This window comes from Lissotriton vulgaris, chromosome 2_1 (assembly GCF_964263255.1).
Source record: "Lissotriton vulgaris chromosome 2_1, aLisVul1.2, whole genome shotgun sequence".
NCBI lineage: Eukaryota > Metazoa > Chordata > Amphibia > Caudata > Salamandridae > Lissotriton > Lissotriton vulgaris.
This window is the reverse complement of record NC_141687.1, coordinates 1768059942-1768081477: the sequence shown is the minus strand read 5'-3', so window position 1 is coordinate 1768081477 and position 21536 is coordinate 1768059942. Positions and strand designations below refer to the sequence as shown.

Below are 21536 nucleotides of genomic sequence, written 5' to 3'. Positions count from 1 at the left end.
GTTTGGGGGATAAAACTAAGAGGCCTAGTGCTGCAATATCTGAAGCGCTGTGCGCCAGCACTGTTACAAGGAAAGTATCTGGTGGGCTCGGCATGCAAAGTTATGGACCGCTAGGGGTTCGAATGCTGGTACACACTGGGTTCACATCGGGCACGAGAGGGGTGGGCATTTTGGTTCCTAAACAATTCCCGTTGATCATACATCGTACCTGGTCAGATACTCACGGGCGGTTTGCAGCCGTCTCATGCCAGTGGAAAGGGAAAACATTCAATATGGTGTCAGTGTATATCCCCCGCTCTTCATTCTGTAGGCTTCCTATTGAGCCTGCCGGAAGGAGAACTTCTTATAGGGGGGCGATTTAATGCAGTGGTTGATGGTGCCAGGGACCGCTACCCTAGTAGGCCCATGGGGGCAGGTGGTTCCCGCATGACTGGGTTTATTGACACCTGGAGATATAGACACCCCTCAGACCTACGCTACACTTATCAATCGGGGTGCATAATAGGCTCTCCCATATTGACTATTTTCTCCTATCTGCAGAAGGCCTCCCCCATATAACTGTTGTTGAGATATGCCCTCGAGGCATATCAGACCACTCGCCAGTGCACCTGACTTAGACACTGCATATCAAAACGCGGAAGCGTATTTCCTCTTTCGCCCCAGGTTATTTACAAGTCCCCAAGATCCGTAAAGACATAGTAAGGGCTACAAAGCACTACTTCCACGAAAATGAAAACTCTGTACAGTCCCCGGGCATTTTGTGGGAAGCGTATAAGACAGTGGTTCGGGGCCAGGCTATCGCTTCTATAACGGGCTATAGGCGGGAGGCGAAGGGAGAGCTTGACACCCTAGAGACTGACGTGGCAATGCTTCAGGAACAACACGAACGGAACCCCTCCCCTGACACGGCGCAAAGCCTGCGTCTCACACTGTGTTCACTTAAAGAATAAGAATACCAGAGCGAGCAGGTTAAACTACGGCTCCTAGCTACGAGACATACTATATACGAGGTTGGGGACAAGACAGGCAAACTCTTGGCATCGTTAGACAGGAGGGACAGAACGCAGAGAACGATAGCTCAGCTTCACACTCCGACTGGTACCATAGTCACTGCCCCTGAAGGCATAGTATGCAACTTGGCTGACTGTTTTGAGCAGGTATATACCTCTAATTCCCCTATGACAATAGAGGAAGCTCGTACGTACATAAAAGATATTCAAATGCAGACTCCTACAGAGGAAGCAGCATTGACTCTGGAGGCGGACTTCACGATTTACTAGGTGACTAGTGCCATTCATTCTCTGCAGTCCAGAAAGGCTGGGGGCCCAATGGCATCCCCATTGAACTATACAAGCGCACGTCGGATTCAACAGCCCCGTATCTCTTGACCATGTTTCTGCACAGCTTGGAGGCCGGTGCCCTGCCACGTGACCAACGAAGGGCCACTATAGTTACAGTGCCTAAGCCCCCAGATGAATGCTCTTCTTACCGACCAATATCTCTGCTTAACGCTGCAGCAAAGATTTTAGCTAAGATGATAGCTGCCCGACTAACCCCGCACCTCGAAACACTTGTCCATCTGGATCAATCTGGGTTTATGCCCAATAGAAGTACTGCACTTAACCTGCAGAGAGTCCACGCTGCTATGGCACGCATGCCCTGTCTCCAAGAACCAGCAGTAATTCTTTCCTTAGATGCTCGAATGGCATTCGACATGGTGGAGTGGACTTACTTATTCGCAGTTCTCAAGCATCTGGGCTTTGGTCCCAGGTTCTGTGCCTGGGTGAAATTATTACACTCGCGCCCCCTGGCCCACATGGTGGCCAATGGCCATATTTCTAGGGACTTTGCGCTGGGACGTGGCACGCGCAGGGCTGCCCATTGTCTCCTTTGCTATTTGCTCTGGCATTGGAGCCATTGGCGGCCTGGATCCAATGGGACTGCATGATTAGGGGGCTACACTGGACTGCAACGTGGGAGGACCGCATTTCCTTATATGCGGAGGATATCCTTCTATACTTAACTTCCCCTGAGCGGTCTATCATGGTGCTCTTAAATATTTGTGAGATTTTCGGACGGGTGTCTGGCTATACCATTAAGGGGTCTACGTCGATCTTATTTGTCCTCAAAGGCTCACCTCCACAACTTCTGACGGAATGCCCCCTAAGGGTTACGGAGGAGTCCTTTAAATACTTGGGGGTGTGGGTAACGCCTAATCCTAGTGTCTTTCTCCTCAAAAATCTGGAGCCTCCCCTTGAGCGATTCAGGTCCAATGTAAAGCACTGGCATACACTGCCTTAGACGCTTCTGGGTAAAGCGGCCCTTTACAAGAGGATGACACTTCCACGGCTGTTATATATATTAGAAAACACCCTGTTCCCTGTTCCCTGTTCCTGTAAAGTATTTCAAACAAATAGATACCCTAGTTTCAGGTCTACTTTGGGGTAATAAGACGGCACGGATGTCACGTGGCAAGTTAATTAGGAGCTGGTATGACGGAGGTGTTGCCCTCCCAGATATCCAGTTGTATTACTGGGCTGCCCATTTAAAAATAATAAATCAATGGCTGCACGCGTCACAAATGGAACCGGCATTCCAAGCTGACCGATTGGGGAGGTGGGAATTCTTTCGGTACTGTATGACAAAAAGGGCACATCGTCCCTCCTTGTCCCAACAGCAAACACAGTGGCCATATGGTACGCTGCACAGACTCGTCTCAAGTGCAAGGACACAATTACTCAAATAACTCCACTATGGGCCACACGCAGAATGGGCAAACTACGCAACAGCTAATGGTTTAGAGAATGGGACCTGATAGGAATCTCCACGGTGGTAGACCTATGGAAGAGGGGTGCAATCATACCACTTGACCAGCTTCAATCCCAATACGACTTAGCGCCCACGGAAAGATTTAGGTATTTACAGATCAGTCATGCCCTACGGTCGGTTATCCCACCAAATACTGATTTGCCTGAATCAATTCCGTTGGAAGACAGGTTACTTACTGAGCATATGCATAAAAAAGCGATGTCTTTTACGTATCGCAAGCTAGTCAACAATTTGCCAGATCCCACCCTGAAATCAAAGCACAGTTGGTCTCGAGACTTGGGGGACTTTGACGATGCGGACTGGCAGACAGCACTATCTTCCCCGAGAGAAGTGGCCATACCCTCTAGACTCCGCCTGATACAGTTAAAAATACTCCATTGTGTGTACTACACTAGGACTACTCTGCACACCATAGGACGCGCCACACACCGCTTTTGTCTGAGGGGCTGCAGGGAGGCGGGAACATTCTTCCATACCATATGGCAATGCCCCTGGGTCGCTGCATACTGGGCTAAGGTCATGAGGACGATGTTGCAGGTGTTGCATGCATCTGTGTTACCTGAACCACAGTGTTGTTTATTAAACATCTCGGACCCGACTGAACTTACCCACCCCTGCTCAAGACTGGGTGACGTTGGGTATAATGTTTGCCAAGCAAAATATCGCCAAATACTGGGGTGCTGAGGAGGTACCCACGTTGAGAGACTGGTGCGCAGATTTAGATGCGCCCATGCTGGCATAGAAAGTGGTATACCTGCACCAGAGTTGTCACCGAAAATGGGATAAGATTTGGGGTGCCTGGAATAAATACAGGGGTCATCTGTGCGATCCACCGAGGCCAGATGAGGAAAGTGATTCTGAATTTTAGACTAGAGGGGTGGGGGGCTATGGGAATGTGCCGATGGATTTGAAGCAATGTTATTTGAAAATTTTACAAATTGTACTGACACTGCCCTTTACATTGAACTGCCTTTCATGCTTTATGTACCACTTGTCTATCAGAAGCCCTATTATTGTTCTTAATAAAAACAACAAAAACAAAAAAAATTCACTATCACTGATGACAATGTGGAGAAATTTACCTTACTATTTCCTGATGTGTTCACTGAAAAACTAGGTAAGCTCAAGGGTTTCAGTCACAGGATAAAAGTCAGAGAAAACTATTCCAGTCAAACAAAAACTTAGAGGAGTGCCAATAGGCATTAGAGCAGAACTTCAATCAATGTTAGATGAGATAGTCAAAGGAGGGATTATCGAAGAGATTGAATCTTCAGAATGGGTTTCGCCCATTGTTTTGGCACAGAAACCGGATTGAATGCAAATTTAGTTACTGAATGTCATGCTATGCCGAATATTAACGAGATGGTGTGCATGTTAGAAGGTGCATGCATATTTTCGACTCTTGATCTATGCTCTGCATACCACCAAATTGAATTAACAGAAGATTCTAACATTTCACTGCCTTTATTACTCCCCATGCACTATTCCAGTTCAAAAGGATTACTTTCTGGTTAGCATCGGCAGCCTCTGTTTTTCAGAGAGCTACGTACCACATCTTTAGAGATGTCAGTATGTTCGCCAAGTGCTTCCAGGATGACATCCTTATTTTTTCTAAAAGTGAGAATGACCATCTCCTTCATTTTAAAGAAGTTTGTGGAAGGCTGAGTGAGAGTGGGTTAACGCTTAAATCTAAGAAATGCAAAATTTTCTGCAAGTCTGTAGAATATTTAGGCCACACTCTTTCTGGTGAGGGTTTAGTACCTAAGAAGTCTTTAGTTGACGCTATTGTGAAAGCACCTTCACCAGAAAACAGAGAAACTTCTCTCTTTCGCTGAATTATGAGAATATTCTAGCAAGTTCATTCAGAACTTTGCCACCAAAATGGAGCCTCTCAGCGAATTAACTAGGAAATCCTCTGATTTTGTATAGTCTGACAGACAAGAAGCAGCTTTTCAACAGATAAAAAATGAGATTGTAAATGCTACCTGTGAGAAGTTGGCCTGATATATGATGTTCACTAGTTCTAGTGACCACCTGGTATCACTCCAAACAACCCTTATGGTGATTGGTTGCAAGTCAACCTTATAGACCAGCTATCCTAGTGGTAGCATGGACAAAGCAGTCTTAGGCTAAACTCTTTTGGCATGTGAAGCCAGCTGTATTGCCATATGTAACCCCCTTGAACACCAAGTGAAAGGACACCACACAGGATATATATTAAAAAATATATATGTATTTATTACTACAAATAGTCCCCTGAACTCTTTATGAGCATAGAAGCAAACACGTTAAAACAATTCAATCGATAGATATACAAAGTTGCACAAAATATGGATAGGCCCTGGTGGCCCTTCAAACCATATACTAAGTAAGTGGTATAAGAACCACGAGTCGAACAATGGAAAGGCATAGGGCCTTGGGAATCGCTGGGGCTACGCTGTGATAACAATAGTTAGGAACTAGGAGGCCCACGGGATCTGGTTGCAGTGTTTAAAGGTACACGCATGCACTCATTGGTAGCAATGGGTGCGTAAAAGTCACAAAGTTAAAGGAAAGGAAGTCTTCCGGATGGTCTAGAACTTAGGCACTTTAGACTAGGACACTAGGAGTGTAAACCTACACGGGAGCACCGGAGTGCCAGAGTTACCTCACCCAGAGGAAGCGGGTGCAGTGGTGCCAAAAAGTGTTGGGTTTCGTTGTGCTGTTCAATGGAGCCTGGAGATGAAGATGCTGCAGGCGGCATGATGTGAAGAGTTCCGGTGGATCCAAGGGTGGATCTGAAGTGGTGAAGACCTGAAAGCAGAAGGGACAATGTTCACAGACACTAGCCAGTGACCGGCATGGAACGAGGAAGGAACCAGGCTTTGTCTGGTGCCAACAGGTGATGTTGTGAAGCTTCTCTCTTCAGCAGGGTGGACTAGGCGACAATGACGACGTCCAGGAGTCACTCACAAGCTTCCCACGTAGGCTCTAGTTGATGGCGGAGTCAGCTTCTTGATTGGAGCAAACAGGCCTTGGCTAATGCAAGCCACGCAGGAAACAGAGAAGGCTTCTCACTCTAACCAGCAAGGTCAGAGGGGTTGCTGCTTTTGGGAGCAGCAAGGGTCAGTCTGTAGCAACCAGACCAGCGCTGGAAAGTTGTCGTTTGGTCGCCAAAATGACTACTAGCCAACGGACTAGTAACCGGATAGGTGCGTTGAGTGGAACAAAGCAGAAGGGCCCCACGTAGATCTCGTGAGAGTTGGAGGGCTGGTCCTTGGTGCAAATGTAGCTTGGTGGTGGGGCTTCTCAGGACCCCAAGCACAGCGATGAGGGTACCTAAGGTGCTGCGCAGTCAGCTTCTCGTGGACTTTTCAAGAGGTCCGGTCCCATGTCTCAGGTCGCCTCCTCTCATCTCAGCTTAGCAGGGACTGTGGATCGGGCTATTAGATGTCTGGGAGGCGGAAAATCAGTCGTTGATTGCTGGATGGTGCCTGTGTTCACAGGGTGGCCACTCCTTGGCCACAAGGGAGATTCTTCAGTCTTCTGAGCAGCAGAACGTCGAAGGTCCATAGTTTCTTCTTGTAGTCGAATTTCAGGGTAATCTGACGTCTTGGGACTCAGCTCCTACTTTTAAGCCACATCTAGGGGCTGGACTACCTACTAGGTCCCTCCTATGGGTGGGACCAGGAAGGGGGGTGGTTACACCCCCTTTCCTTTGTCCAGTTTCGCGCCAGAGCTGGGGCTGGAGTGCCCCAGCTTGAACTGGCCTATGCACGGGGACACCTTGTGTGCCTCGGGCATGTCTGATTCCATTCAGCCCTACCTAACCAGATACACAAAATCGTGTCTGGGGTGGTGCTAGCACCTCCAAAGGCAGGAAACCCTTTGTCCAAGCCTCCCTTGCTGGAAGGACTCCCAGCAGCAGGAAGTCAGACTTGTGTCTGTGGTGGCAGCATCCATTTTGTGATGCTGAGGCTCTGTTCAACTTTAACCGGGGTTCAGGTTCTGTACATGTCGTGTCCCTCTAGAAGGGTGGAATGCTACCCCCGTCACCAGAATTGGCGAGGGGGTAGTATTCCAATTTGTATGACACCTTACTCGACATGTTTTGATAATGTCAAACCAGAGTTAGCATTTAACCGCGAGATTCATAATGCGCTTAAGAGTATATGGTATGACGCTATCAGGAAACAGCTCAAGGATATGGTTCCGAAAGCTGCAGACAGGCTCAGCTCATGCTAGAGCATCATCTCACATATAACCAAGCACTCTGCCTCCAGGATTGATAAGGCCTGCCATAGGAGTGACTTATATGTTACTGTGTGTCCTTGTATGTGTTAGATATAGAGATACAATACCTAAAGCAAGGGGTGATAACACCACCTTGCCCCAGCTGAGTGATCAGCCAGTTGTGTCAAATAGTAAGGCCAGGCCAGGGGTGGCACAATACGTGCTGCAGCCCCTGGTAGGCCTTGGATGCACCTATGCCCTGGGTACCTAGGGTACACTGTACAGGGGCTCACAAGGTGATCCATGTTCCAATTGGTAAGGCACCTAAAGTGCCTTGGCATAAATTTAGAGAGAGAACAGCAGGCTGAGGGTCTGATTGGCAGGCCCACAGCCACATTAAGTCATAAACCAGTGAAGCGAAAAGCAAACATTTGGGGTGACCATAGGATAGCAGACCCTACTCTCTTCCACAACCCCCCCCCCCCCGCAAACGCAAGACAATAGACTAACCGTGACCAGTTGTGTCTTCTTGTTCTAAGTGGAAATACCTGGAGAGACCATCTGCATTACCATGGTCAGTCCCTGGGCGGTGCTCCACTGTAAATTCCATCCTCTGTAGGGAAATGGACCACCTGAGTAGTTTGGGGTTTTCACCCTTCATCTGAATTAGCCACAAGAGGGGCTTATGGTCGGTCTGAATCTTGAAGTGAGTTCCAAATAAGTATGGTCTCAACTTCTTCAGGGCCCACACCACAGCAAAGGCCTCCCTCTCAATGGCTGACCAACTTTTCTCTCTAGGGGTCAGCCTTCTGCTAATGAACGCAATGGGCTGGTCTTGACCATCTACATTAAGTTGTGAAAGCACAGCTCCCACCCCCAACTCAGAAGCATCTGTTTGGACAATGAACTCTCTGGAGTAGTCAGGACTCTTCAAGATAGGTGCAGAGCACATGGCCTGCTTCAGGTCATTAAATGCCTTTTGACAGTTTCCTGTCCACCGAATCTTTTTGGGCATCTTCTTGGATGTCAAGTCATTAAGAGGAGTCACATTGGACCCATAGTTCTTAAACTTTCTGTAGTACCCAGTCAGGCCTAAGAAAGCTCTGACCTGAGTCTGGATAGTTGGAGGAGCCCAGTCCTTGATGGTCTGGATCTTACTCTCCAGTGGTTGAACCTGTCCTCCACCTACAAGGTGGCCCAGGTATACACTTTACTCTGCCCTATCTGGCACTTAGTAGCATTGATAGTGAGGCCTGCCTTTTGCAGAGCCTCGAGTACTTTCCTCAGGTGGATCAGGTGATCCTCCCAGGTGGAGCTAAAGACAGCTGGACTTGGTTCACCAACCTTTGAAAAGTGGCAGGTGCATTCTTCAGACCAAAGAGCATCACCACAAATTGGTAATGACCTCCTGGGGTTCAGAATGCTGTCTTGGCCTTAGACTCCTCAGCTAATCTAATTTGCCAATAGCCAGCTGTCAAATCAAATGTGCTCAAAAACGTGGCTGAAGCCAGTCTATCAATGAGCTCATCTGCCCTTGGAATTGGGTGTGCATCTGTCCTGGTGACCGCATTGAGTCCTCTGTAATCCACACAGAACCTCATCTCTCTTGCCATCTTGTGTGTGAGGTTTGGGGACCAGAACCACTGGGCTAGCCCACGGGCTCTCTGCAGGCTCAATAACACCTAAATATAGCATTTTCTACACCGCAGTCTGTATACAGTCCCTGACGTGGTCAGGTTGCCTGTAAATCTTGCTTTTCACATGAAGACTGTCACCAGTGTCCACCACATGGGTACACCAGTTAGTCTGACTGGGTATCAATGAGAACATATGTCTGAATGACTGTAAGACTTGTCTGCAGTCATTTTGCTGTTGGTCAGTGAGGTTGCCACCTAAGGCCACACCCTCAACTGACCCACCTTCAGGGTTCTGAGACAGCAGGTCTGGGAGAGGGTCACTCTCTTCCTCCTACCCCTCATCTGTAGCCATGAGCAAGCCCATGTCTTCCCTGTCGACATATGCCTTTAGTCTGTTGACATGGAGCACCCTGTGGGGGCTCTTGGGATTGCCTAGGTCCACCAAGTAGGTAACCTTCCCCTTCTTTTCAACAATTGTGTGGGGTCCTGACCATTTGTCTTGGAGGGCTGCTGGGGCCAAAGGCTCTAGCACCCACACCTTCTGTCCTGGCTGATAATCAAGACAGCCTTTAGGTCATACCAGGCATTTTGGAGTTCCTGGCTAGCCTCAAGGTTTTTAGTGGCCTTCTTCATGTACTCAGCCATCCTGCAGCGGAGACCAAGTACATAATCCACTATATCCTGTTTAGGTTGTTTGAGAGGTAACTCCCATCCTTCCTTCACCAGAAATAAGGGTTCCCAGGATGCCCAAACAGAAGCTCAAAAGGGCTGTAGCCAACCCCCTTCTGTTTAACCTCTCTGTAAGCAAACAGAAGGCAGGGTAGAAGGATGTCCCATCTTCGCCTAAGCTTTTCAGGTAACCCTTTAATCATACCCTTCATGGTCTTGTTAAACCTTTCAACAAGTCCATTACATTGTGGATGATAGGGTGTGGTGAATTTGTAGTTAACACGACACTCCTTCCACATTGCTGTTAAGTATCGTGACATGAAGTTTTCACCCCTGTCAGATACTACCTCCTTTGGAAATCCCACTCTTGAGAATACTTCCAGGGGGGGCTCTTGCCACAACAGGTGCTGTTGTGGTCCTTAGGGGAATCGCCTCTGGATACCTGGTGGCATGATCCACTACCACCAGTATCAATCTGTGCCCAGATGCTGTGGGGGGATCCATTGGTCTAACAATGTCAATTCCCACTCTTTCAAAGGGTACCCCCACCACAGGTAGTGGTATCAGGGGGGCCTTTGTTGTGCCACCTGCTTTGCCACTGGCTTGGCAGGTCACACAGGAGCGACAAAACTCCTTTGTATCTTCAGACATGTGAGGCCAGTGAAAGTGAGGCACAAGCCTGCCCCAAGTCTTGTTCTGGCTTAGGTGTCCTCTAAGGGAATATCATGGGCCAAGGTTAAAAGGAAGCCCCTAAATTTCAGAGGTATGAACAACCTCCTGGCTGTACCAGGCTTGGGGCCTCTACCCTCTGAATAAAGGAGCCCTTCATCACAATATACTTTATGGGTACCTTGAGCATTCCCAGCAGCAGCTTGATGTCTTAGGGGTTCAAGAGAGGGGCAGTCTAACTGTGCCTGCCTCAAGTCTGCCCTTGAAGGTCCCCCTGCCCCAAGAAACTCAACCTGGTCAGGTTCAAGCTCTTCTGGGACAGTTCCTTCAGGGGTCTCACAATCAGCTTCCTGTGAAGGCTGACCATCATTTGTAGGTAGGAGGGAAGGCACTGCCTTAACCCTACTGCTCTTTCTCTTGGTAGGTGCTTGGTCCATTGTTCCAGGATCCAAGACCTGAGGTTCAGTGAGGCACTTTTTGGCCTGTGACCTGGTCACAGCAAGGACATGTGATGAAATCCCCCAACATCTCAGCATGAGTCCTGTTCTCCACTTGAGTCCTGTGATCCAGAATTGTGCAGCCCGGACCCTGCTTCAAATTCCTCGTAGGTCCTCCGCTAAACCTGGACTAACAAGACTGCACTGGCTTCCTGTTAGACACAGTATTGCTTTTAAATCCCTTTGTATCGCCCACCAGTCATTCTGGGCAACTGGCCCTCTGATCAATCGTCCTCTAATTACCCCTTACCTCTCTAGCAGACAATTGCGCTCAGCCAGCACGTTCCTTGCTACGGTGCCCAAAGTCAACCGGGCTAGATCAGGAGGCGGTTCTTTCACCCTGAACGCCGCTAAGCTGTGGAACAGCTTACCCCTTCAACTAAGGTCTAATCCGGATTTGACCTCCTTCAGGAAGCACCTGAAAACTTTCCTGTTTAATAAATAAACATTCCTCTCTTTCTGTGCCAATTGGTCTGCTGCCTAGAACTTTTTGCAATTTCAGCACTTGGACGCCTCCGGGCAACTATTTCGCGCTATATAAAATGCATTTTTATTTCATTTCATTTCACTTCTGACCATAGTGAGGATTCTAGGTCATTGCCCAACATTCAACTGGAAGGTCTGCACTTACCACAACCCTTTTTAGGCCAGTTACCCCTCTCCAGGAGAAATTAACAACAGCCACACTATTTGTAGTAGTGACATTGCTGGTGTTGGTCACTAGGTAATTATCACCTAGTACAATCTGTCGAGGGTCCACAAATGCTGGTGTCACCATGGTGACACTGGCACAGGTGTTTCTATAGGCTTGAGCCACTTTATTAGGGACTCCAGTTTTTCTACAGTCACTGGTCCAGTGACTAGTGTTCTTACATGTAGAACACCATTGTTTCCTTTGGCCATCATTCTTCTTCTTTTTGGAAGTTTGGGACCCCCCCCTCTGTGGTTTGTTGGGGCCCTGTAGAAGACTTCTGGTCTTTTGGTTTCTGCTCCCCACCCTTCTGGTCTGCTTTCTTCTGATCACCCCCATGGCCCTGGTTTTTCTGCTTAACCCTGGTTCCAACCCATTTGTCTGCCTTATTTCCCAATTCTTGGGGAGAGGTCAGATCTGAGTCAATCAGGTGTTGATGCAACTGCTGGTTCTGACAATTATTTAGAATCTGTTCTCTCATTAAAAGATTGTACAATCCTGTATAGTCAGTGACTTTACTTCCCAGTAACCAGCCCTCCAGAGCCTTAGTGGCACAATCAACAAAGTCAGTCCAGTCCTGAGTCTGTGTCTTCTGGGTCTCTCTGAACAACAACCTATATTGCTCAGTGGGTAAGCCAAACCCATCAATCAGAGAACTCTTCGGGACAGAGTAGTTGTTAGCATCCTCATCACTAACTGTGAGGAGCTTGTCTCTACCTTTTTCTGAAAAGGAGAGCCATAAGATTGCTGCCCACTGACTTTGGGGTACCTGCTGTACCTTGCAGGCCCTCTCAAAGCAGTTATCCACTTGTGGGTGTCATCCCCTGCTTTGTAGGGGGGCACAATCTTGCTCAGGTTTCTATTCTCATAGGACCTATCTTTATCTTTAGGGATATTGCTGCCACCACTGGGTTCTAACCCAGTCTCTCTATGCTCTCTAGCACAAGCAAGCTTCTCTTTGGCCAAGGCAACCTCAAGTTCCTGTATTTGAATCCTAAGAGCAGCTTCTTTCATTTTGGCCTCATGTTCTCTCATCTGAGGGGAAGTCATCCCTCTCGGAGTAGGGACTCTAGGGCCATTGGAGGCATTGGAGTGCTGGGAGTCACTTGAGTGATTCCTGTTTCTCCTATACCCCTGGTTAAGTCTACTTGGAGGCCTGAATGGGGCTGGCCCATCTTCAGCTCCAAGGTGACTTAGGTTAGCCTGGCTAAGCCTCCTGACTGTACCCTGGCTATACCTTCCTCCATCAGACTCTTCCCCTACCTGATCTGAATCATCATTATCATCATCATGGTTACTACTGTCATCATCCTAGATTAGGACAAGGGGATTCCTAGCTTCTTCTGTTGGAGTCAGGACCTCTTCATCATCCTTAGGGACTGGCTCAGAGGTTTTTAGAGCCTCAGACTGTTCTAAGAGCTCTAGGAGTTGCTGAGTGGTAGGGTTTGACCCTTGTTTCAGCTTCCTAGTTGAACACAAATTTCCCAACTCCTGAAAGGTGAGAAAAGCAAATCTGGATGGTACCAAAGAAAGAACAGGCATTAATCAAGCACTCTCACAAGATATGTAATGATCCAAGTAATTATCACAAGTTTACAGAATACAGTTCATTGATAGGAAATGGACTTCCAAAGTACGGATCCAGAGCCAAGCGCTAGACTTCAAATCTTTATTACATAAACATTAAAAATATTTCCAGCTTGTCCTGCCGACACGTGTTTCGTCTCTTTGGAGACTTTTTCCAAGGCCAAGAAGACGGAAATAATGCACTGATATTGAATACCACGAATCTTGTTATCTAATGCAGATGAAGCAGAGTTCTAAGGTCACACCAGTAATATGAGTCCCAAAAAAGATATATCTTAGGGACACAATCCTTATAGTCAGGTTCACTGGTATATATTCATGAAGAGCAGTGACATCCAGAGTAATAGTTCAGAGTGAAAGAAGATAGACTTAATCAATTACAAATCTTGCTTCGTGGAGGTAGAATAAACTTTTCTTAAATTTGAATGATGACCATGATAAGTCACTCATTTGTCGCAGCGTCACCCTGACACCTCCACTGCTATCAGCTACCGGATGGTGCCTGGGGTTGGTCACCCTTCACAGTTGGAATTCCACTGGCTCCTTCTAAGCCAGCCATTTGCTCTAGTGAGGTGGATGTGTTGCAATCTACCTACTCTATGTGTTCTCCTACTAAACCTTCTCTGGTAGTAGTAGTCAGGGTGTGCTAAGCCCTATCCTCTACAACACTAAGTTCAGTAGAACTTAAATATACTATCTTGTTTTTTATATGTACCTATAAGTACCTGTATGATCTTTCACAAGGTATTGGCAAAGATTACAATGGTACAACAACAGCAAGCTCAAATCCCACCGCTGCCACCAAAGTGAGAAGTTGGCCTGTTATATGATGTTCACTAGTTCTAGCGACCACCTTGTATCATTCCAAACAACCCTTATGGTGATTGGTTGTAAGTCAACCTTATAGACCAGCTATCCTAGTGGTAGCGTGGACAAAGCAGACTTAGGCTAAACTCTTTTGGCATGTGAAGCCCGCTGTATTACCACATGTAACCCCCTTGAACACCAAGTGAAAGGACACCACAGAGGATATATATTCAAAAATATATATGTATTTATTAGTACAAATAGTGCCCTGAACTCTTTATGAGCACAGAAGCAAACACGTTAAAAAAATTCAATCGATAGATATACAAAGTTGCACAAAATATGGATAGGCCCTGGTGGCCCCTCAAACCATATACTAAGTAAGTGGTATAAGAACGACAAGTCGTACAATGGAAAGGCCTAGGGCCTTTAGGAATCGCTGGGGCTACGCTGTGATAACAATAGTTAGGAACTAGGAGGCCCACGGGATCTGGTTGCAGTGTTTAAAGGTACACACATGCACTCATTGAAAGCAATCGGTGCGTAAAAGTCACAAAGTTTAAGGAAAGGAAGTCTTCCGGATGGTCTAGAACTTAGGCACTTTAGACTAGGACACTAGGAGTGTAAACCTACACGGGAGCACCGGAGTTCCAGCGTTACCTCACCCACAGGAAGCGGGTGCAGTGGTGCCAAAGGGTGTCGGGTTTCGTCGTGCTGTTCAATGGAGCTTGGAGATGAAGATGCTGCAGGCGGCCTGATGTGAAGAGTTCCGGTGGTTCCAAGGGTGGATCTGAAGTGGTGAAGACCTGAAAGCAGAGGGGACAATGTTCACAGTCACTAGCCTGTGACCGGCGTGGAACCAGGAAGGAACCAGGCGTTGTCAGGTGCCAACAGGTGATATCGTGAAGCTTGTCTCTTCAGCAGCGTGGACTAGGCGACGATGACGACTTCCAGGAGTCACTCACGAGCTGTCCCACGTAGGCTCTAGTTGATGGCGGAGTCGGCTTCTTGATTGGAGCAAATATGCCTTGGCTAATGCAAGCCACGCAGGAAACAGAAAAGGCTTCTCACTCGAACCAGCAAGGTCAGAGGGGTTGCTGCTTATGGGAGGAGCAAGGACCAGTCTGGAGCAACCAGACCAGCGTTGGAAAGTTGTTGTTTGGTCACCAAAATGGCCACTAGCCAACGGACTAGTAACCGGATAGGCGCGTCGAGTGGAACAAAGCAGAAGGGCCCCACGCAGATCTCGTGAGAGTTGGAGGGCTGGTCCTTGGTGCAAATGTAGCTCGGTGGTGGGGCTGCTCAAGACCCCAAGCACAGCGATGAGGGTGCCTCAGGTGCTGCGCAGTCAGCTTCTCGTGGACTTTTCAAGAGGTCCGGTCCCACGTCTCAGGTCGCCTCCACTCGTCTCAGCTTAGCAGGGACTGTGGATCGGGCTATTAGATGTCTGGGAGTCTGGTTCTTGTCAGGCTCTGGGCTCCGGTGGCGGCAAAGCAGTCGTTGATTGCTGGATGGTACCTGTGTTCACAGGGTGGCCACTCCTTGGCCACAAGGGAGATTCTTCAGTCTTCTGAGCAGCAGAACGTCAAAGGTCCAGAGTTTCTACTTCTTGTAGTCGAATTTCAGGGTAATCTGACGTCTTGGTACTTTTAAGCCAAATCTAGGGGCTGGACTACCTACTAGGTCCCTCCTATGGGTGGGACCAGGAAGGGGGGAGGTTACACCCTCTTTCCTTTGTATAGTTTCAGGCCAGAGCTGGGGCTGGAGTGCCCCAGCACCGGTTTGAACTGGCCTATGCACCGGGACACCTTGTGTGCCCCGGGCATGTCTGATTCCATTCAGCCCTACCTAACCAGATACACAAAATCCTGTCTGGGGTGGTGCTAGCACCTCCCAAGGCAGGACACCCTTTGTCCAAGCCTGCCTCGCTGGAAGGACTCCCAGCAGCAGGAGGTCAGACTTGTGTCTGTGGTGGCAGCATCCATTTTGTGATGCTTAGGCTCTGTTTAACTTTAACCAGGGTTCAGGTTCTGTACATGTGGTGTCCCTCTAGAAGGGTGGAATGCTACCCCTGTCGCCAGAATTGGCGAGGGGGTAGTATTCCAATTCGTATGACACCTTACTCGACATGTTTTGATAATGTCAAACCAGAGTTACCATTTAACTGCGAGGTTCATAATGCACTTAAGAGTATATGGTATGACGCTATCAGGAAACAGCTAAAGGACATGGTTCCGAAAGCTGCAGACAGGCTCAGCTCATGCTAGAGCACCATCTCACACATAACCAAGCACTCTGCCTCCAGGATTGATAAGGCCTGCCATAGGAGTGACTTATAGGTTACTGTGTGTCCTTGTATGTGTTAGATATAGAGATACTATACCTAAAGCAAGGGGTGATTACACCACCTTGCCCCAGCTGAGTGATCAGCCAGTTGCGTCAAATAGTAAGGCCAGGCCAGGGGTGGCACAATACGTGCTGCAACCCCTGGTAGGCCTTGGATGCACCTATGCCCTGGGTACCTAGGGTACACTGTACAGGGGCTCACAAGTTGATCCATGTTCCAATTGGTAAGGCACCAAAGTGCATTGGCATAAATTTAGAGAGAGAACAGCAGGCTGTGGGTCTGATTGGCAGGCCCACAGTCACATTAAGTCATACACCAGAAAAGCGAAAAGTAAAAATTTGGGGTGACCATAGGATAGCAGACCCTACTCTCCTACACTACCACCTTAAAATCCTTTTGTCTTGACAAAAAATGCATCATTACTGTTGATGCCAGCTGTTATGGGCTAGGCAGTGTTTTGAGTCAATGCTCAGGCAGAGATGAATGGTGTGCTGCTTTCACCTCTAGGACCTTATCTGCTATCGAAAGAAAATATTCTGTTATTGAGAGAGAGTTATTGGCGTGTATCTGGGCCGTAGAGCATTTTTGCAACCATGTGTGGGGGAATAGATTTATTTTTAAACCCGATCACAAACCGCATGTTGGAATTTTATCTCCTGGTGGAGGATGGAATTCTACCGCTCGTATTTCCCGCCTCACTTCCAAACTACAAGAATATGATTTTGAAGTAATGTATGTTCCTGGGAAAAGTAATGTTACTGCGGACTTCCTTTCTAGATTGCCTTGTTTTGATGGGAGTACGAGTTCAGATTAACAAGATGTAGACATTGTGACTACAGTTAAAAGATTTTATTTCAGATGAATTTATTGGGTTATCTGATTCTGAATGGATGTCTGAAATGGAGAAGGATACTGTGTCTCAATTTATATTTGGTTGTTTGGAAAAAGGTTGGCCCAAGGATAAAACCACCACACCAGGTTTTGCTCCCTTCTGTCAAGTATCAACAGAAATTGAAGCAATTGGTGGTTTACTTTTTAAAGGGGAAAAGCGCATTCCTCACGTCTCCTTACAAGAGAACATTTTGGCTCTTGCACATTTAGACATGTCCTCTATGAAACGTCTCATCAGGGCAAATTTTTGGTGGCCTGGTCTTAACAAAGTAGTTGATAGAACTGTTAGGGAGTGTCCCGAATTTATACGCAGCAATAAGATGATTAGAGTTTCTTCTGGTCCCCTTAAACTAGTTCCCTGGCCTGAGTTTCCATGGCAGAAGATGGCTTACGATATTTCTGGTCCATTTAATCATCTTCCCTACAATGCTCGTTTTGCCTTAGTGATGATAGATTACCACTCAAAATGGCCAGAAGTAAAATTTGTCATGAATGCTGCCACCCAAGTCATCATTTCCTTCTTTAAGGAGGTTTTCGCATGGGAGGGTTCTCCTGAAATACTAGTTACAGACAATTGAGTTCAGCTCATTTCACAAAATATGGAAGATTTTCTTTGTATGTGTGGTATTAAGCATCTGACTACTTCTCTTTATGAGCCAAGAGAGAATGGTCAAGTTGAGCGATTTAATCGTGTTCTTAAAGATTGTGTTGAATTTGCTTGTAGGTCAGGTAAGTTTCGGAGAGATGTTGTGAGAAAAAGGTTGTGGATGTACCGTGTTACACCTCATTAAGTTACTGAGGTAATTCATGTCAGACTTCTTAAAGGGAGGGAACCCATAACAGACATATGTCCTTGGTGGGTCAAAAAAATTAACAAAGATGTTGATCATATTGACGTTGGTCAAGTTGCTAAACGTGTGGAGATTAAACAGGACAAGATGACGAAGTTATTTGATTGTAACATGAATGTGAAGGTTCCTAATTTAGAGGTGGGAGAGTGGGTAAGAATCTAAAAATCTGGTTTTCCATCCAAAGGTACTTCCAAATGTAGTAATCCCATTAAAATTGTAAAGTGTGTAAAAATTCAGTTATTACTCAAGATGGAAGAGTTTTGAACATGAGAAGAGTTGCCAAGTGCAAATTTCTAAAATCATGCAAGTATCATCATGAAGATGTTCAGCAGAGTTTATATTGTTCACAGTCTATAGCTTCCAGAGTTAAAAGTAACTATAGACCAATTGTATTACCTGCCAGATTTTTGTCATACTGTTTGCTGTATTTTCTATTTTGTTCTTTCCTTACATCTTCTATTTCTGTTAGGGATAAGATGTGTTACATTCTTTGTTTTCTTTTATTATTTATTTCACTGGAACTGGAACCAAGTACATGCGTGTACTTCTTGTGTTCCATGTTCCATGTTCTTGGTGTGACAGTTATTGCCTTGTCATTGGACTTAGCGGTTGCGCTGTGACACTGCTGAAATAAAACTAACTCTTACCTGATTCCTGGATGTTTTATCTTACAACGAGCCAACCATTTCTGCAACATTAGTGTTGTGTTTTGGTAGTGATCATGTATTGATCAGCATCCCCGAGAATACGTTTGTGGTTCCTTTTTACGATTGATTGTGCTGGGGGATTGTAACCGTAACTTTATTGAAGCTAAGATGCAGTTTACATCTGGCAGGACAAGTTTATATCAGCCTTATTTAGCCTGAGAAGTTCCTCCCAAGAGTATTTAAAAATAGAACTTGCTTCGAGAGGGAAAACCCCCAGGTGTTCTGGCGCTGGACGTGGTCCAGACGCGGACGGGTGCAGACAGGCTTGCCTTTGGCACATCTGCCAAAGGCAAGTCTGTAGGTAGGGTGTGTAGCGGGAAAACTAGCCCGCACCGCCCGGAAGTGTCTGCCTGTCCCGGAAGTGAGGAAATATTGGAAGTCTGTGGAATGTGCCCTCCAGGAGTAATTGTGCAAGTTAAGTTAAGTCCAGGGTGCAAATAGCAGAGCAACTGACCATGTAAGGTTCACAGATAAATCAGTTAAAATGAGTAAATTGAATAACACAGGATACAAGAGAAAGTTTGCAAATGTAAAATAATAGCAGTAGCGGCAACCTTGTCAAATTGAAAAGTAGCATCATAGTCTTGAGAGCATAAGTTTCTTCACATTCAATTGATCAACAATAGTTTAACAGTCTTTGACTTGACAAAAAAAGATTTGGTTGGAGTTACCCAAGATGTCTAAGCAAGCATGTTCGCAGAAAGAGAGTAAATGGAAAAGAATAGCTAATCTCCCAAAGAATATTGATATTTCCCAGCAGAATTCTTGATTGCACATTGAGTAAAAATGTGTTCAGTTAAGGGCTCAGTGAATTTCTCTTTGCATTATGCTCATCAAAAAGACTAAAGAAAAAGTAGGCTTCAGTAAATGCACGACAAATATAGGCAGGAATGTTGCAAATAATGTATGTACAAATTCTTCTACACAACATCTAAGGCACATGTGAGGAAACTTAGGTGATGTAATTTTAAGATGGACACTAAAACAGCAACAGGTTTGATGTGCCCTTCGGATGACAGAATAGGTTTTTAAACAAAAAAGAGGGGGTTGGGGAGCTAAGAGACAAAAAAAGGTCCAGTACCCAGGCTCTGGAATTGTTAATAACACAAATTAGGGAGGTACAGTCCCTTTCAGGAAAAGAAAATTAGGTGGTACAGAGAAGTAGGATTTCTAAGGATTACTTGTTGGTGCCCTCACCCATCCCTGGGGGTGTCACGCTTCATTATTGGGCATGCTCCTCGTAGGGCTGGTGCTGCAATGCCCTATGGCCCCCATGAAGGATCGCTTTGGTGGAGATCTATCGAGGCGAGCAGAGGAAGGTAGGTTTGCTGTGCTGCCCATACCGACACCACTTAGCAGCTGTGCGCCAACGTCTGTCTTCCAGGCCCAGTATCGGTTCCTCTATGTTGGTATGAGCATGCTGCAGACTGCCCTCTGCTTTGCATAAGTTCTTATACAAACTTATTTTGCTTTGTGCCACACTGTACTTTAACACAGAACCTGCTATTTTTGCGTTCTGTTCTTTCCTGGGATTTAGTCTGAACACCATAGACCAGGTCAAAGAACAATACACCTGGTTATTCTTTTCTGGTCAGGCTCCAGCACCCAGACAATACACGCAAATGCAGCAGCTGTTTGGGAACATGTACTTTGTCATATAAATGTGCACAGATAGATACCACACTTTTAGAGGGATCTTTCCAGGGAAGAGATCGTGACGGCACCTGAGAAGTAGAACTTTCATCTGTGTATACTAAGGTACAAGGTCTGCTTCGAACACCCGGAGATCTTCTGATACATAATCGTTTTGCTTTTGTAGAATGGGAAGATGGTGAGGCTACCCTGTCTTATACAATTACAGCTCCTTTTATGATTTATGGACTACTTACTATACTGACCGTATGTTTGTTAGGCATTTTCTCACTTATTGTGGTACATATACTGCATACCAGAGAACAATTGTTAAAATAAACATTGTAATCTTTTCTCATGTCTGACAGGACTTATTGTGGACTAGCAGGAGTGTGGAAGTGAAAAAGTGTGTCCTGCAACCGAGATTCCGGACAAGGATCGGGAGCATTGTTTTCAGGGGTGTTTAATTACTTGGGCCAGTGTGAGTGAGTAATAGGGCAAGTGTGACACTATAGCGGGTCGTTCCCAGGCTCTTGGGTACTCAGGTGGCAGGATGACTCGGTGCCTGTCTACTAAGGTTCTATGATCCCACGGATAGTTTTGTGACTCCACAGAATCCTTGCAACAGGGCAAACACAATCTTTTGGGCTTGAATTGTGAGTTCTTGAGTCACAACAAAAAACGAAAAAAACGAAAATCAGGTCAACTTCTGTGAATAAATTCTCAGTCTGGCATTCATTATGAGACATTTAAAGAACTCCATGTACAGTCTTGCATCTAGAGATAATTCTAAAATCAACAAGAATATGCAGGAATAATCCATCAGAAATAAACAGGATGTTAATGTAGAACACATTTTTTTGCGCAAGAAGCACTTCAGAGGGAAGATACATGCACCTACAATTTCGGTAACAATATATGAGAAGTTGTTCAAAGAATGCATACTCACACTTTCAGTTGTATTGAGGGTAAAGTTGATATCTGATACACGATCAAAAGAAACGCTGTAATCAAAAAGAAAAAAGTATGCACTAAAAAAACTAAAAAGACTGCTTTTTAGTTGTAAAATCAGCTGAGCAAATTCAACAAAATCTTAAAAGGCAAATAAGTGACAAGTGGTGTGCATAGAAATATTTGTATTCGTCTTTGGAGTGAATTCAAAGAATAAGTGTGAATGGTTATGAACGTAAAGTGGAAATGTTAAAACACCTCAAATGGATGCGTGGATTAGTGAATAAGGAGGCAGATTAGTAACTGTAGTGATCTAAACACACAATCCATTATGATGGGCACATAGGGGCAATATGCTCGCTGAAACAGTAGGCCACATACTCAATGGTATAAGTACTTTAATTAATAGACATGGATATTTTTGTACAGGAATTGTTTGGTTTAGAAATCAATAATGTGGTTGCGCTAAGGAAAGTTATCGTTCAAAATGCCTCACATAATATTTGGTGGGGGACATAGGAAGAAACTGTTTAGGTGAGGTAATGCACTATTTAAATAA

The 21536-nt window shown here is 46.0% G+C and overlaps 1 protein-coding gene across 10 annotated transcripts in view; it reads right to left on the bottom strand.

Moving 5' to 3' along the window:
* The window catches only part of PPP6R3 (protein phosphatase 6 regulatory subunit 3), a 1665951-nt gene that overhangs the window by 529909 nt on the left and 1114506 nt on the right, over positions 1–21536 (bottom strand). For all 10 annotated transcript variants that reach the window (XM_086957827.1, XM_086957831.1, XM_086957834.1 and 7 more), the window contains one exon: positions 20976–21030. In XM_086957827.1, coding sequence (XP_086813953.1) covers positions 20976–21030 — 55 coding nt within the window. The remainder of the gene's footprint in view (positions 1–20975; positions 21031–21536) is intronic.